Genomic DNA, 17,348 nt, shown 5'->3' on the forward strand with positions numbered 1-17,348 from the left:
CAAAGTGTGCACCGTATAAAATGATGTATTTCCGTGACTGATCGAAAAAAGGTGGTTATTAAAAAACGTGGTGGGGTATACATGTATGTTAAATCATATTCAAGTCGATCGGTCAATGAGTATGGTCAATTAAAGTGATATTTCATATAAAAATGCCCTATAACTTCAGTCTCTTAATACATTTAAACAGTGACCAGAATGCAGGAGTTTACTTTTTATTTTTAAAATTGTCTATGGGGTGGACCTCCAAAGCCCCCGATTGCAGGAGGATCATCCCCCCCCCCCCAAAAAAAAAATAAATAAATAAATAAATAAAATATCCCATTCGCCCCTTCGTTGCTCAATAACAATCGTCGATGGCAAAAATTCGCAACCCCTTTTCAAAACCCTGGCTACGGGCCTGTGTACGCTGAAGTTTCTTTAGCTAACAACTCGCGTGAGATCGTTGTCGATCAGACCCGAGTAATGAATGAAATCTTCAGGCGTTAAGACCACTGGGGGCTGACGAGGTCAAAGCGTAGTCCGTTTCGCTACGACGTCGGGTATATGTTTTACTACGAAAACATTGTTAAAATACACATGACATCGATAACGGATTAGTAGAAAATTGTGTTTAAAACATGTAAGATTATGCTTTTCTACTGACAAAACTCAGAATTTAAGCACAATGAAATTTCATAGGTCTGTTACATCAAATTATAATCCAAGATGTGTCTGGTTTATGCGGTTAAACATGAAATATACCGCTGATTTATCAAACCGAAGTAAAGTTTCACTTAAAAAAAAATGCAATTTAGGTTTACAACTGTGTTAAATGACACAATTTTACAATTTCCAAATTGATCTATGTATCGTGAAGCCACTTGTGTGTTTAGAAATATGTAGGGTGACCCAGTTATCAGAAGTAAAGGCTATTATTATTACTTTTATTAGGCGTGATCATGTCTCTGACAGTATACGTATATGCCTCGCTACGACAACGCTTAAGCATGTATGCGTTTCTCACAGAAGACGTATTGGTTATCTCTCGAAGGCAAAATAAAGAAAAGTTTTTTTTTAATATAGAGTCATTGAGTGGCTGGATGTTTCCTTTGAGAAAGAGGTAGTAACAACGGCACAACATGATCCGAAGCGCACAGTCAACATGGTAATGCACATTATTATGATATAATTAAATTCACGACAAGGCCAAAGGAAACGAAAATCCATATATATGACGACAGTTGAGAGTCGAGAACCTTATGTCGTCGGTCTCAATAAAAATGACGCATCTTCTTCTAGTGACAATCCCTTACACGCTTATTTTGATAGAGAGCGACGATAGGTTTTCAGCATACGGTACTCTTTATCAAATAACATTCGATTCTCGTTATCCCCAACTCGCTTATCTCGAAACGCTGCTTATGTCAAAGTAAATCCCATGTCCCAACTTCGATCATTATTTATCATATACGGATTTGATTTTTACATTGTATATATCAAAGCGATTTTCTTGAAAATCGGTTATCGTCAACTAATTTTGAGATGAATTTCATGTTCGTATACATGATTTTACCTGTAAAATCCACACCTGTAACAGCCGTAAGGTGTGGAAAGTAGAACCCCAATGGCACAAATCCGCAATTGCATAACAAGTATATTGTTGTAAAGGTGTGGCAGTGGGTTTCTGTCACAGGTTATTGTTTACTGCGTACATGACGGCCGGTAAATTTACCTCGTGTTACAATGTGGTTAAGGCCCAGTCTCACTATGATGCCGGCGGAGACCCAGTGCGTGATCAGGCATCTACCGGGATGAACCGGGGCCCTACCGGGATGATCCGGTGCTCCACCGGGATGAACCGTGGACGACCGGGGACCACCGGGGCTCCACCGGGGAAGTATTAAAATGTTTAATACCTCCGGGATGAACAGGGAGTCACCAAGTAGGACCGGCAACGACCGGCGTGGCACCGGGAACAACCGGGACTGTACCGGGAAGAATCGGGACGGCACCTTAGCTCCACCGGTGCCCAAACACACTCCAGCAGAGGCACGGCAACGCCCCGGTGGAGCCCCGGTGAATGCCGGCAGAGTCTCTTTATAGCTACGTTACATAAGTAAACCGGTGCTCTGACGGTGCCGTCCCGGTTTTTTCCGGTGAAGTCCCGGTTGTGTCCAGTGCCAAGCCGGTCATTGCCGGTCCTTCCCGGTAACTCCTGGTTCATCACGGATGTATTAAACATTTGAATACTTTCCCGGTGGAGCCCCGGTTGTCCACGGTTAAACCGGGGCGTTGCCGCAGCTCTGCCGGAGTTTGATGCCGTTATAGCCCCGGTAAGTGCCGGCGTAGTGACGGTATACCGGGGCTCTGCAGGGACTGTGCCGGCTTTCACCGAGTTTAACTTTTTCGTTTGGATGTTAATGCGCACAGTGAAGCACGGCATCTTTTGCACTGGAAAATAGCAGTCTGCAGTAACTGCAAACTGCATGTGATATGTCCTGAAATGAATACAGAATCTTCGTTGAGCAACCTATACATTATATTTGTACTTCGTTGCGCAACCAATACATACTCTGTGCGAAACCTATACATAAAGCGACTTGTAATTTCCTTCGAAACAAAGCATTTGAATGATTAAAATATATGTTCGTAACCTGTTTTGTACTTCAAATGTGAAATGTTCACTGAATCAAAGTAACATGTAGTTTTATTTCATTTAAGTTACCGTAATTGGATTTTTTCACAGAATAACCACCTTATGCATTGCTTCAAATCGAAATATTTCGATTTTAGCTCAAAATGAACTTAAAGGTTGCAACTACGCGCATTTGTTATTAGTTTGTTATTGAAAATAAGTACCTACCATTACTGGATGTTCCGTTCTCTAATCCATAAACACCAGAAAAGATGAAGCTCGCCTGATTAAGTAGTGTATTTACACAATGTTTTCGTAGTAAAACATATACCCGACGTCGTAGCGAAACGGACTACGCCTTGACCTCGTCAGCCCCCAGTGAAGACACACCTTCGCATTCACTGTGAATGAACAAAAACTGTCACGTGACCCAAAAACTCAACGTTTTACGAAGGTGTTGCTTTGGTTTTCGAGAACACTTCGAAGCAAACGTATACTGTATAAATACTGGTCGTGTACGTAATTCCGGCCTGTACGTAAAAAATCGGCCACCTGTGTTTAATCATTTTCATGATCTAAACACACATGTTTTGATTATTTTTAGAACAATCAACTTGAAAACCAACCCTACTCTCAATATTTTGCAAATTAAAGAAGCATATCACTGTAAACGTCTGCATTAAAATGTCTCAAACATAACACAAGATATTTCTCTCATGGGAAAAGTGACGTCTTAGCCAATGCAAAAAATTATACTTATATAAGAAACAAATATATTTGATAAAATTATTATTATTTCTCTCTGATAAACTTTTATTAAGGTATTTTTTAATTAATTGTATAAAAACATACATTTAAAACAAAAAAATCAGGACCTAAATATAAACTTTTAATATATGAATTACCTCCCTTGATTTGAATACTAATAGTTTACATGTTGTAGAATTAAATATAAGCGTTTACTAAAAATCGACACTAAAGTCAACTTTTTAAACAAAATGTTTTTACTTTCTTAGCTATGTTAGTAAAAATTGATTAAAACTATTGAAAATAAATATTTTTTATGAATTTGCAGTTCCCCATTAACCGTGCAGGCCTGTTAATATTTATTAAAATAGGTAGGGGGAGTAACTGGTATAAAAACGTCGCATATATATTAAGTTTCAAGTCAAAAATTGTGTTTGTGTAATCCTGTATTAATACTCTTAAAATGAGGACATTCGTCTAAAGATATTGCTTTGTAATTGTACCTGCAGATTAAACTGAAAAGTGGCCGATTTTTTAGGTACAATTGCCCTACGAAAATTGATAGTTTATATGTCATTAATTACTGTTCATAAAAGTAACATACACTGATCTAATTCTATTGAAATTTTCATGCTAGGTGAGTTTTGAACCCAGGATTATATATGTGAAGTTTAGTTTCAACCAGTTGCCTAAAACAAAAGATTTTGTTAAAATAGTCCCAAAAGTGGCCGGAATTACGTACCCGACCAGTACGTACGAAAAGTTAACAAGTTCCTTTGATGGTGCGAGCGCGACACGCGTGTGTGTGTTTTTCATGTTAATTTCCCAACAGTCATTGTCAGCTGTTATACGGATTTTGTGTTTTATCCTATTACCAGATGAAAATCGATAGAATAACAACGTTCGTATAAACTTAAGCTATCGCTATTTTAAGATCAGATTTGGGTTTTTCCAAAAAATGGAGAATCTGTTTTTGTCAACTACGGAAAGATAAAATAGTCAAAAATGCGATATTTTATCATTATTACATTTATCATTGTAGTGGAAAAAGGGAGGAAATAATAGGATAAATAAAATATTATGTGAGTTTTAGATAAAGATCAAGTTTATCATGCTCGGCACGAACCATGGTAGCGCTCGGCAAGCCTCGCGCTACATCGGTTCTCAGCCTCGCCACTCTGGATCAGCAGACGATTTATTTCATAAATCAATCTTACGGAGGAATCCGAGATAGCCGATGTATCACGATTGATGATAAACTTGATCTTCATCCAAAACTCACATAATATTCTATATATTTACAGTTGCTTCCCTTGATTTGGCCTAATTCCAATAATAGTTGGCTGCACCGCTAACTCGGTCAGTCGTTAAATTTGACAGTATAAGTTCGTTTGGACAAATCGTGTTAGAATTCTCGCTACTGAAAAAGAAACGAATAACACAAAACAGTACGAATCTTGAAGGGATTTTTCTTATCAACTATTTACGGAACAACTTTAGCGTAGTTATTTATAAATGACATGTATCTCGAGTGTATTTCATCACCGCTGTGTTTTCGTTAGCTGTGTTGACGTGTTTTGGACGAGGAATTTCCTTGTTGTGACTGTGAAAGGTAACGTAATATTTTAACTCTTTCGGACCTATTTAAAAGTCTTGCAGACCACTTTAACATCTCAGTTGTCTTAATCAAGTTAATGTACTTTTTTACTGTGTTGTAATGTTTAGAACTGCATTAGACTGTACTAGTTGTAGCTAAAGAAACTTCAGCGTACAGTTTATATAGTATTGACAGACCTGTAAAGTCGCGCCAGTCAAAAATCATAAAAAGCGACATTTAAAGTTATGGTAGCCAGAACTATACTAGTTGCAATAATTCAACTATCAGCTTTATAACCCAATGGGTTGCCAGAGCGTTTATAGGGTTTACTAACGATTCGCCCCCTTAACGACTCGCCCCATAACAACTCGCCCCACTTTTTATAATGACTCGCCCCACATAGATAACGACTCGCCCCACATAGATAACGACTCGCCCCACATAGATAACGACTCACCCCATCATTACTTATATGGTAGGATTTTTATTTAATTTCGATTTTATTGTGTTTTAAGTCGGTAAAAACTGGTGGGGTATTGAAAAAATATCTTAAGATTTGGCAAATTAGAAGTTTGATGAAATTTGTTAAAATGCTTTACTTTAACTTTCACCTTTTTCAGGAACTTTCAACAGAAACTGGAATACTGTATTGCATCCTGCATGATTTCTACACCTGGAATTTTATCAACTCTTGCAATTAATATTATGCGTTTCCACAGTAACATAACTTTGTTTTTGCGTATATAATATATAACGACTTGCCCCATCATTTTTATTGTTACATTACTATACTTTAATCATGTTTACATCTTTAACTAGAAATGGCGCGGCAGAGGCCGACGCGTATCCCCACGCCGAATGTTTGACCTAGGTGTGCCCCAGGGTTGGTAATGGGGCCATGCATAGTTGAGATTGACCGTATTGTCATAAGAGAGGTTCAGTATCAATTTGAAGTGAATCGGTGTAGAAATGAAGAAATTATAGTAAAAGGCAATTTTGGGTGGGTGTGGTCTATGTGGGCGGGGCGCCCCAGGGTTGGTAATGGGGCCATGCATAGTTGAAATTGACTGTATTGTCATAAGAGAAGTTCAATATCAATTTGAAGTGAATCAGTGTAGAAATGAAGAAATTATAGTAAAGGCAATTTTGGGTGGGTGTGGTCTATGTGGGCGGGGCCCCAGGGTTGGTTATGGGGCCATGCATAGTTGAGATTGACCCTAATGTCATAAGAGAAGTTCAGTATCAATTTGAAGTGAATCCATGTAGAAATGAAAAAATTATAGTAAATGGAATTTTTTGGTGGGTGTGGCCTATGTGGGCGGGCGCCCCAGGGATGGGATTGGGGCCATGCATAGTTGAGATTGACCCTAATGTCATAACAAAAGTTCAGTATCAATTTGAAGTGAATCCGTGTAGAAATGAAAAAATTATAGTAAATGGAAATTTTTGGTGGGTGTGGCCTATGTGGGCGGGGCGCCCCAGGGTTGGGAATGGGGCCATGCATGGTTGAGATTGACCGTACTGTCATAAGAGAGGTCCAGTATCAATTTGAAGTGAATCGGTGTAGAAATAAAGAAGTAAATGCAAAATAACCTAAAAAAACGAGTGATAATTTCTGACGCGGCCCCACCCCAACCGCTATAACTTTTGACCCAGGGGTCAGATCAAAATTCTAAATAGTGCAGGGTCGCAAATATGCTCATAGCTACCATGTGTGTAAGTTTCAAGGTTCTAGTGCTTTTAGTGTAGGAGGAGATAGTGGCCAGGACGGACGGACGGACGGCGGAGATAACCACAATATCCCCACCTTTTTTTCAAAAAGCGTGGGGATAAATACTTGACTCCGCAGTGGAACGTATTACTCAATTAAAGTTATAACCATTAAAGTAATTAAACAAATTGTGGAATTAATTGATTTATCACAAATGGTTTCTTGTTTATTTGAAACCATTGCAAATTTTCCGCAATAATTGTTCACACCTACAAATTAAAAGAACCGCCATTTAATTAGCATTTAATGTTTATTTGAAACCATTGAAAACTTTCCGCGCTAATTGTTTACACCAAAATTTAAAAGAAACGCCATTTGTTTAGCATTTTAAAGTAAAGTTTGTGTGAAAAACACAAAAGGACTGATACGCATTTTTATAATATGAAAAAAGATTTTTAAAACGTGTGTTGTGTATTCAGTATAACGATAATCCCTAAATTCTTGAGTAATTTAACCTGGGAATCTTTAATTGTCGATATGATCTTAGCCTTTGCTTCTTTTTATAAATATAAAGGAAAGTATGACATGAGACAAATGTGCCGATATCCAATAGTCTTGCTTTATGATAATATTGTCACTGAACAAAGATGTAAAAAAAGCCATCATAAAATAAAAATTATTACTTTTCAGAATTTGCCTGCAATAGACATATATAAGGTCAGGTATAAGGCAAAAAAACCGCTGAACGATGGTTATCAAACAATGCCGAACCTTAAATTCATATTTTGAATTGATTTCATTTATATTACCATAATATATAATATCACATTTTATTTTGATAGGGCGAGTCGTTATATATGTGGGGCGAGTCGTTATACATGTGAGGCGAGTCGTTATAAAAAGTGTGGCGAGTCCTTATGGGGCGAGTCGTTAAGGGGGCGAGTCGTTACATTACCGCCAGAGCCGCCATAGCAAAAATTATCAAAGGCTCTGGGAGTCCGTTTATATGGACTATAGACAGTACATGCTTATCTGGGACGACACTTTATAAGCACATGCATTAAACCCCCTTTTCACAGAACGAGGTTCAATTATTAGTTTGGAATGTTTAGTTTTGTTATCAGTATGTTCTGTCAACAAGGTGGAGTTACGGACAATGAACTATTTGCTTTGATCAATCATCCTATTTCAGTCTTTAACAATGTTAATGTAGGGGCAGATGCCTTTTGCAAACCAGTCAAGGGTCTGGTGATTTACTGTAAATATTGTTGTCCTCATTTCCATGTTTCTATTTAAAGTATATTTTTCATTTAATATGTTACAGATTTATCTGCATAGTGGCAAGGTAGAGCAATCAACTGGTCGCTACAGTGTCTCTACTAAGTGATCCATTGTCCTGAAGTAATTGTGTCACAGTGTGGAAGCACTGAGCAATCTACCTCTACAGTCTGTGGATTTCTAGTCTTACTGGTTAGCATAGAATCTACAAATTTAATGACACAAGACGAAACTCCGAGAAGCTTTTGTAAAGCAGAAGCTACGGACCTTGGTGAGTATGAACTCTTTGTAATTTTGTGTGTAGGTCATGCATGCTGTTACAAATGCACACTAAATTTGTGTAAGATGATCAAAAGAAAGGAAAAAATGTATATCTTAATCTGCCATTGCTGGAATATGGTTCAATATCCTACTACTATATAATGCAGAAAGTCACAACATATTAACCCTTTCCCCCATTATAAGTAGCAAAGTGAAAATGACTTTTGCAACCAGCATTAAACCAAAACAGCCTGCTACTAACTCACAGTCTTTTCAGGTTTCATCTTTGCTGCTCAACTAAGGGTTGGAAATAAAGCCTGTACAACTTTAATATAGTAAGATTTAGAAAGGTATTTAATTAAATGTAACTATCTGAGGGACAACAAATGGGCCAAAATGCGTATCTAAGTGGTACAATTGTGTAGTGGGAAAACACCTTGTAGACGGCTTAAGTGTGTGTCAATATGTATGATTCAAATTAATATGGGGTGAAGGCTACTAAAACAACTGTGAAAAAGCTAAGGTTTTGTCATTTGACTCAAACTTAATTCCCAAGTCTTAGGTCAGGGTATGTAACGTCTAATAATAATCCAAGTATAGAGAAAATTTGATTGTGAACATTGAAAAATATGGATGTAGCTGTTGGAAATGAGGAATGTAACCAGGCCAATAAAAGGCAGTTTGGCCTAAAGGAGGGGAAAGGGATGGAGGTGGGCAGGAAGGGTCAGGAAGATTTCTTTTATATGTAAAAGAAATCTGGTAAATATTGTAACTTGTTAGTGACTTAATGTGCTTTTTATGTGAGAGAGAGAGAGAGAGAGAGAGAGAGAGAGAGAGAGAGAGAGAGAGAGAGAGAGAGAGAGAGAGAGAGAGATTCTCTTTCTGACCATGATACCTTGCGGGTGCTATGCATTAAAGGGATCTTTTCACGCTTTGGTAAATTGACAAAATTGAAAAAAGTTGTTTCAGATTCGCAAATTTTCGTTTTAGTTATGATATTTGTGAGGAAACAGTAATACCGAACATTTACCATGGTCTAATATAGCCATTATATGCATCTTTTGACGATTTTAAAACCTAAAAATTATAAAGCGTTGCAAACGCGAAACGATTGAATAATTTGGAGAGTTCTGTTTTTGTCGTTAAATTCTGTGAAACTACGAAGATTGCTTATATAATGTATAAAATACGTCAAGTAAGTGTACTCGGCGGAATAGCTCAGTAGGCTAAAGCGTTTTTACTTCAGGACTCTGGCAGGACTCCAGGGGTCACTGGTTCGAAACCTGGTCCGGGCAATGTTCTTTTCCTTTTTTTAATTTTATTCTTGATTTTTTACTGGAGCTTTTACGATCCAATGTTTACATTTATCGATATAAAGCATTTAATGAATAAGTTAAAAAATGCCAAAATCTGTGAAAAGGCACCTTTAAGGTCATTATTCCACTGATTGAACAGTCAGGATAGGGAACAAAGATACTTATACTATATAACATGTACTAGTGCACATAATATAATAAGGTAGTAATTACTAAACTCGAGGAAGAAGCCTTTTAAGTACAAACGCTATGGCGCTGACAATTTGCCAAATATAAAGGGATACAAAAAACTGTTAATGTTGAGAGTTGAGTGTGAAACTGTTGTATCTCTATCGCCTTTTTGTAAGAGAAAATCGTTTCTACTCCTTCCCGAAAAGTGCCAGGCTCCTCTGGAGAATCAACAGTCCCACAGTAGGGATCAAATCCAAGACGTCCTGATTGCTAGGCCCATACCACACTCACTACCAGTGATCTGGTTTCACTCTGAATTCGCCGTTAATACTGTAACAAATCGCACTGCTGCATCCCTTTTCTTCTTCTTCCAATACATCACTCCTTCTAAATAAAAGATTGTGTGCCTGTGTCTGTTGGTTAAGTGATGAAAACTGTACACAGGAGCTCAGTTGGGATTAGTTTGACATTATTTACATGGTTAGTGTTTACAGGTGGATAAGGGGGGGGGGGGGGCAATGACAGTCACAGGAGTAAGGGTTATGAAACACTTCTACTGTTGCTGCCTTATGTATATGGGGGTTAGTGAATTCCATTGTATGTCTGACCTTGGATAGAATGAGGATGTATACTAGTCTTGTGAGGTTTGTATGTTTCTAAAGCTATAAACCCTTTTCACAACAGGCCAAACGCAAAGTCACGTGCCTAATAAAACTCCAGTACTGAACGTGTAGCCATTCACAATAGCCCCGCGCAACGCCGCATCTGATTTCAGCCTTTTACTCTTTTAACATTCGGCGATGTAACGATTTAGAAAACACAATATGAGATTGTCAGAATAAGTAATAAATATGTACTTCACATTATAAGTGTAAATACATTTAAAAATTTGTCTTGATTAAAGTACTTGTTTTTCTTCATTTTTGCACTCATTCAACAGGCTTTGTTAGAGTTTTTTTTATCCTGCTGTTTGAATCTCTCATGTTTATTGATACATCTGTGGTTTAATAGCCCCTGTGTTCAGCACAAACCCATTATCTCGTTATGATCAGATACTGTGCCGTCTGTAAATACTAAATACGAGCATGAGGTCATAAACCACCCGTGATAGATGCCCAACTCAACATCACCCGAAAACGGAGTGCATCGCTTTGAACAGCCATAGATCTATAACTTCAATTTTTACAAATGCTGGTCAAATTTTAATAAAAAACACGATACACAACTCGCTAGTTCTGGCTTCCATAACTTTAAATGTCGCTTTTTATGATTTTTGACAGGCGCGACATTATAGGCATGTCAATACTATATAAACTGTACCATACCCGTAGCCAGTGGGGGGGGGGGAGGGTGCGTTGGGTGCATTCGCACCCTATCTTTTTGGACAAGTAAAAAAATTGTACTATAAGCTGTACCCAACTTTATTGGACGCAAAAACGGTTATTTATTTTTTCCAGGATCCGAGTGAGTATTCGTATTTAAGCGTTAAAATAATATTGTATTCAATATGCAACCGACAGGTCACCATATAATTAATGTTTTCGATTAAGTCATTTCCAAGATAGCGCGTGATTTTTATTTACAAGTTTTAACCGTAGAATTGTTGAAATCAACAGAAGTTGTGACAGCAAAATTTGAGAAGATCTAAGAAGCTGGTCCCCGCAAAATGAAATTGGAATCTTTGTTACAAATAGATATTTGTTTTCTGTATAATGTAAATTTATTAACCAGGAACTCTAATCCGTATAAAATCGATACTTATTTATAACTATTTGATACTAAATGATTGTTTTGTAACTTTTGTCATCGTTGTTAATGTCTATAACTGTAATAGATATCATAACAAAATGTAGAAGCCTACTTATTGTGGGTTGAAATCCCAGTCCAATAACCTTTTTCGACAATTTTCTAAATGGCTGGAAAACAATTTGATTAACTTGAATAAACACATAATCTTATAAAAAAGAAAATACATTTTAGATGATTATTAGCGGAATGTTATGTCAGCTTCCGAAAACTTACGATACAGAAAGCTTTTTGGTTTCACTGGTCATACAAATTGTGTAAAACAGCATAGTTTTAGCATATTTGTATGGTTGATTTCTAAATCAGCCTCGTTCCAATATCCAATTACCCTCGTTACAACTAAATAGGATATCTTCAAAGCAAATAAATAATTAATTCTAAGCATTCATTGGATGCGTCTCTTTTCCAGTTGATGTTATATGCCTTCAACTGAATCTTTACTTGACTGAAATCAAAGAACACCCTTCGACTATTGCCGAAGACTAATGAGTCACTGGTTAATAACTTTGCATTATACCACGATTTATAACAAGAACACATTGTGCAAAGCATTTTCGACAAACTTCGTTGTCTTTTTGTTATATCCTCGTACAACCATTTTCGGATCCTCTAAAGGGGTTTCCAGCAAAAAATATCAGCTATGCTCAAGTCATGATATTTTTTTTTGTTGAATGACAAGAAAACAAATCATTGTTACAAAGCAATGAAGCTTTTTTTTGTAGTTTACCAACACTTAATGGCATCTGTTCTGCTCCACATACATAACTTTCCACAATGTTTTAATTATGTCAAGCTTGACGTTAGGTATTCTTAAACAGTTGTTATAATGAATTTAAATAGAGAATAATAGGTTAGTGTTGATTATAGATCAGGTTTATCATGCGAGGCTTAGAAAACAAAAAGCACGAGCCTTGGCGAGTGCTTTTTCGTTTTCGTGCCGAGCATGATAAACCTGATCTATAATCAACACTAACCTATTATTCTATTTATCCCACTTTTTATTCAGTAAACTTTTTTATTTAAACAAAATAAGTTTTCATGGGTGTTTGTCGTACTTTGATAATGACTGTAGTGTAACCAAGGTCAGTGTATTACTCCGCGTTCCAAAAATAACCGCTGATCAAATAATCATTTTTTTTTAAATCAGAATGTCGTTCTGTAACAAAGTGTCGAGCGTTATTAATCACAATTTTAATCATATTGAATTGCAAATCTTTAAGTTTTATGATATCAATATTACATTAAGTTGTTATATACAAGGAACTACATTTGTTTACAACGTAGCCTAACACCACACACAATTCACTTTCGATATCAAACTATCGAGTCGATCACGAGGTGCACAATATTTGCTTCTTTGTTATAATATGTGGTTATTCGTGACGAAATAACAAAGATTACTTGGATTTAAGCTAATTATATACATTAACATTTTGAATGTTAAACGTAGCACCAAAGAATTGTGAGGCAAAGTTGTTCGAACTAGAGAAAGACATTTGCTGGTGAAGTGACTGGGTGGGGCGAACATGAAGATCAACTTGTTCGACGGTAGACAGTGGTTGTCTAGGCTGCATTTCGGCCATAGTTTCGGTGCATGAAGGTGAACAAGAGGAATCTGTTGGATTGTTACATTTACTGGACTGAGCAAGAATGATCACTTTTGCTGCTGTTCAACAGATATGTTTGAATAATTGGTTATGGACTGGACATTTTTGTGCCCTGTTATGGCCATGGTTTCAGTGGCTGGAATGTTTGCATTTCGAAGTTTTTGGACCAGTAATTTGCGAACTGAGTGGTTCGTTATTCTCTTGTGCTTGAGAAAGCCGGTGTTTTGCCATGGCCTTCAGCATCTGACCTAACTTGTTGACACCCAATTGTTGACGCAAGAATCACCGGGATGCAGTGTCATTTGTGCGTATTGCCAGGTAGAAAAGATGCTTTGAAGAAAAATCAGATGGACGCATATCCGAGTACAGCTTGTAAATGAACACAGGATTTCTTGGTCCAGACGATTGTTTTCTACGGTCAAAGGGGAGCAACTCGAACTGACTTCTTCAAAGGGGAGCAACAACAACAGAATCTATTTGCATAGTGTTAAATTTACCTAATACTAGGTTTTAATGACAATAAATGCCAAAAAACTCGTTTTTGCTACTTTCCTTTGTTTTAAGGTCATAAAGATTGACACACATTTGAGATTGTTTTTATTATTGATGCACTTGGCAAATACAGGTGACGAGGTGCGTGGGAAAAAGTAGTCCCGGTTCGGCAGTTGATGACGTCATTTCGTGCCATTGATTATAGCCTTGCCGTTGATTATAGATGAAATTTAATCAACGGGGCTTTAATCAACCGATTTCGCTGTAAAAGTGGGATAAAACGTTATAACATATGATCAGATGGACGTTAAAGTTTACTTTTCATCAACTGTGACGGATCTTGAGCATATAATGGGCAAATAAGTACATCTTTTTTCTTCAACGTCCTGGTATACATTGTTAAGGAATTAGTTCTGGCTACCATAACTTTAAATGTCGCTTTTTATGATTTTTGACTGGCGCGACTTTACAGGTCTGTCAATACTATATAAACTGTACGCTGAAGTTTCTTTAGCTATTAAGGAATTTGAGACCACAGGGCCAGTAGTTTGTGGTTGTAAGGTCTTAAATTCTTAATGAAGCCTTACGTGTTATATGTTTCTGAAATTCGTTAAGAAAAACATAACTAATTTGTTAAAAATAGTAAAAAAAATAAAGTAACCAGTTATACCATTTTGATTCCTTTTTAGTATTGATGCACATAAGAGAAGACCCAGTTTTGTTAATCGGTGTTTGTTGAATAATACACTTTTAGCACGCTTAGAGCAATTCTAGACCTCTGGTACTATCCATAGTAGCCGACAAACAATTGTTTTGAAAAAAGTCAAATATTTCCATTTTATTTTCTCGATTTATGAATGGTAGAATGTTGGAATGGTAAAACACACCTATTTTATCAAGGTTCCAAGACTCAAATAAATAATGATATTTTATACCGTTCTTATTGTTGATTTTACATTCTATAAATTTGTTGTTGCATATGTATATATAAACAAAGTGTGCACCGTATAAAATGATGTATTTCCGTGACTGATCGAAAAAAGGTGGTTATTAAAAAACGTGGTGGGGTATACATGTATGTTAAATCATATTCAAGTCGATCGGTCAATGAGTATGGTCAATTAAAGTGATATTTCATATAAAAATGCCCTATAACTTCAGTCTCTTAATACATTTAAACAGTGACCAGAATGCAGGAGTTTACTTTTTATTTTTAAAATTGTCTATGGGGTGGACCTCCAAAGCCCCCGATTGCAGGAGGATCATCCCCCCCCCCCCCCAAAAAAAAAAATAAATAAATAAATAAAATATCCCATTCGCCCCTTCGTTGCTCAATAACAATCGTCGATGGCAAAAATTCGCAACCCCTTTTCAAAACCCTGGCTACGGGCCTGTGTACGCTGAAGTTTCTTTAGCTAACAACTCGCGTGAGATCGTTGTCGATCAGACCCGAGTAATGAATGAAATCTTCAGGCGTTAAGACACACCTTCGCATTCACTGTGAATGAACAAAAACTGTCACGTGACCCAAAAACTCAACGTTTTACGAAGGTGTTGCTTTGGTTTTCGAGAACACTTCGAAGCAAACGTATACTGTATAAATACGTACGAAAAGTTAACAAGTTCCTTTGATGGTGCGAGCGCGACACGCGTGTGTGTGTTTTTCATGTTAATTTCCCAACAGTCATTGTCAGCTGTTATACGGATTTTGTGTTTTATCCTATTACCAGATGAAAATCGATAGAATAACAACGTTCGTATAAACTTAAGCTATCGCTATTTTAAGATCAGATTTGGGTTTTTCCAAAAAATGGAGAATCTGTTTTTGTCAACTACGGAAAGATAAAATAGTCAAAAATGCGATATTTTATCATTATTACATTTATCATTGTAGTGGAAAAAGGGAGGAAATAATAGGATAAATAAAATATTATGTGAGTTTTAGATAAAGATCAAGTTTATCATGCTCGGCACGAACCATGGTAGCGCTCGGCAAGCCTCGCGCTACATCGGTTCTCAGCCTCGCCACTCTGGATCAGCAGACGATTTATTTCATAAATCAATCTTACGGAGGAATCCGAGATAGCCGATGTATGTATCACGATTGATGATAAACTTGATCTTCATCCAAAACTCACATAATATTCTATATATTTACAGTTGCTTCCCTTGATTTGGCCTAATTCCAATAATAGTTGGCTGCACCGCTAACTCGGTCAGTCGTTAAATTTGACAGTATAAGTTCGTTTGGACAAATCGTGTTAGAATTCTCGCTACTGAAAAAGAAACGAATAACACAAAACAGTACGAATCTTGAAGGGATTTTTCTTATCAACTATTTACGGAACAACTTTAGCGTAGTTATTTATAAATGACATGTATCTCGAGTGTATTTCATCACCGCTGTGTTTTCGTTAGCTGTGTTGACGTGTTTTGGACGAGGAATTTCCTTGTTGTGACTGTGAAAGGTAACGTAATATTTTAACTCTTTCGGACCTATTTAAAAGTCTTGCAGACCACTTTAACATCTCAGTTGTCTTAATCAAGTTAATGTACTTTTTTACTGTGTTGTAATGTTTAGAACTGCATTAGACTGTACTAGTTGTAGCTAAAGAAACTTCAGCGTACAGTTTATATAGTATTGACAGACCTGTAAAGTCGCGCCAGTCAAAAATCATAAAAAGCGACATTTAAAGTTATGGTAGCCAGAACTATACTAGTTGCAATAATTCAACTATCAGCTTTATAACCCAATGGGTTGCCAGAGCGTTTATAGGGTTTACTAACGACTCGCCCCCTTAACGACTCGCCCCATAACAACTCGCCCCACTTTTTATAATGACTCGCCCCACATAGATAACGACTCGCCCCACATAGATAACGACTCGCCCCACATAGATAACGACTCACCCCATCATTACTTATATGGTAGGATTTTTATTTAATTTCGATTTTATTGTGTTTTAAGTCGGTAAAAACTGGTGGGGTATTGAAAAAATATCTTAAGATTTGGCAAATTAGAAGTTTGATGAAATTTGTTAAAATGCTTTACTTTAACTTTCACCTTTTTCAGGAACTTTCAACAGAAACTGGAATACTGTATTGCATCCTGCATGATTTCTACACCTGGAATTTTATCAACTCTTGCAATTAATATTATGCGTTACCACAGTAACATAACTTTGTTTTTGCGTATATAATATATAACGACTTGCCCCATCATTTTTATTGTTACATTACTATACTTTAATCATGTTTACATCTTTAACTAGAAATGGCGCGGCAGAGGCCGACGCGTATCCCCACGCCGAATGTTTGACCTAGGTGTGCCCCAGGGTTGGTAATGGGGCCATGCATAGTTGAGATTGACCGTATTGTCATAAGAGAGGTTCAGTATCAATTTGAAGTGAATCGGTGTAGAAATGAAGAAATTATAGTAAAAGGCAATTTTGGGTGGGTGTGGTCTATGTGGGCGGGGCGCCCCAGGGTTGGTAATGGGGCCATGCATAGTTGAAATTGACTGTATTGTCATAAGAGAAGTTCAATATCAATTTGAAGTGAATCAGTGTAGAAATGAAGAAATTATAGTAAAGGCAATTTTGGGTGGGTGTGGTCTATGTGGGCGGGGCCCCAGGGTTGGTTATGGGGCCATGCATAGTTGAGATTGACCCTAATGTCATAAGAGAAGTTCAGTATCAATTTGAAGTGAATCCATGTAGAAATGAAAAAATTATAGTAAATGGAA

The 17,348-nt window shown here is 37.0% G+C and overlaps 1 protein-coding gene across 16 annotated transcripts in view; it reads left to right on the top strand.

The window, feature by feature from the left end:
• The window catches only part of LOC127871554 (WD repeat and SOCS box-containing protein 1-like), a 229,476-nt gene that overhangs the window by 168,721 nt on the left and 43,407 nt on the right, over nt 1-17,348 (top strand). For 7 of the 16 annotated variants that reach the window (XM_052414617.1, XM_052414599.1, XM_052414658.1 and 4 more), the window contains one exon: nt 7,997-8,221. The exons of 3 other annotated variants lie outside the window; for them this stretch is intronic. In XM_052414617.1, the coding sequence (XP_052270577.1) occupies nt 8,167-8,221 (55 nt within the window). In that variant the 5' untranslated portion in view covers nt 7,997-8,166. Of the gene's footprint in view, nt 1-4,175; nt 4,266-4,470; nt 4,977-7,996; nt 8,222-14,942; nt 15,357-15,731; nt 16,072-17,348 lie in introns of those variants that run through there. 6 more of the 16 variants (XM_052414706.1, XM_052414711.1, XM_052414625.1 and 3 more) reach the window with 6 other exon arrangements.

This window comes from Dreissena polymorpha, chromosome 1 (genome assembly GCF_020536995.1).
Source record: "Dreissena polymorpha isolate Duluth1 chromosome 1, UMN_Dpol_1.0, whole genome shotgun sequence".
NCBI classification, from domain to species: Eukaryota; Metazoa; Mollusca; class Bivalvia; order Myida; family Dreissenidae; genus Dreissena; species Dreissena polymorpha.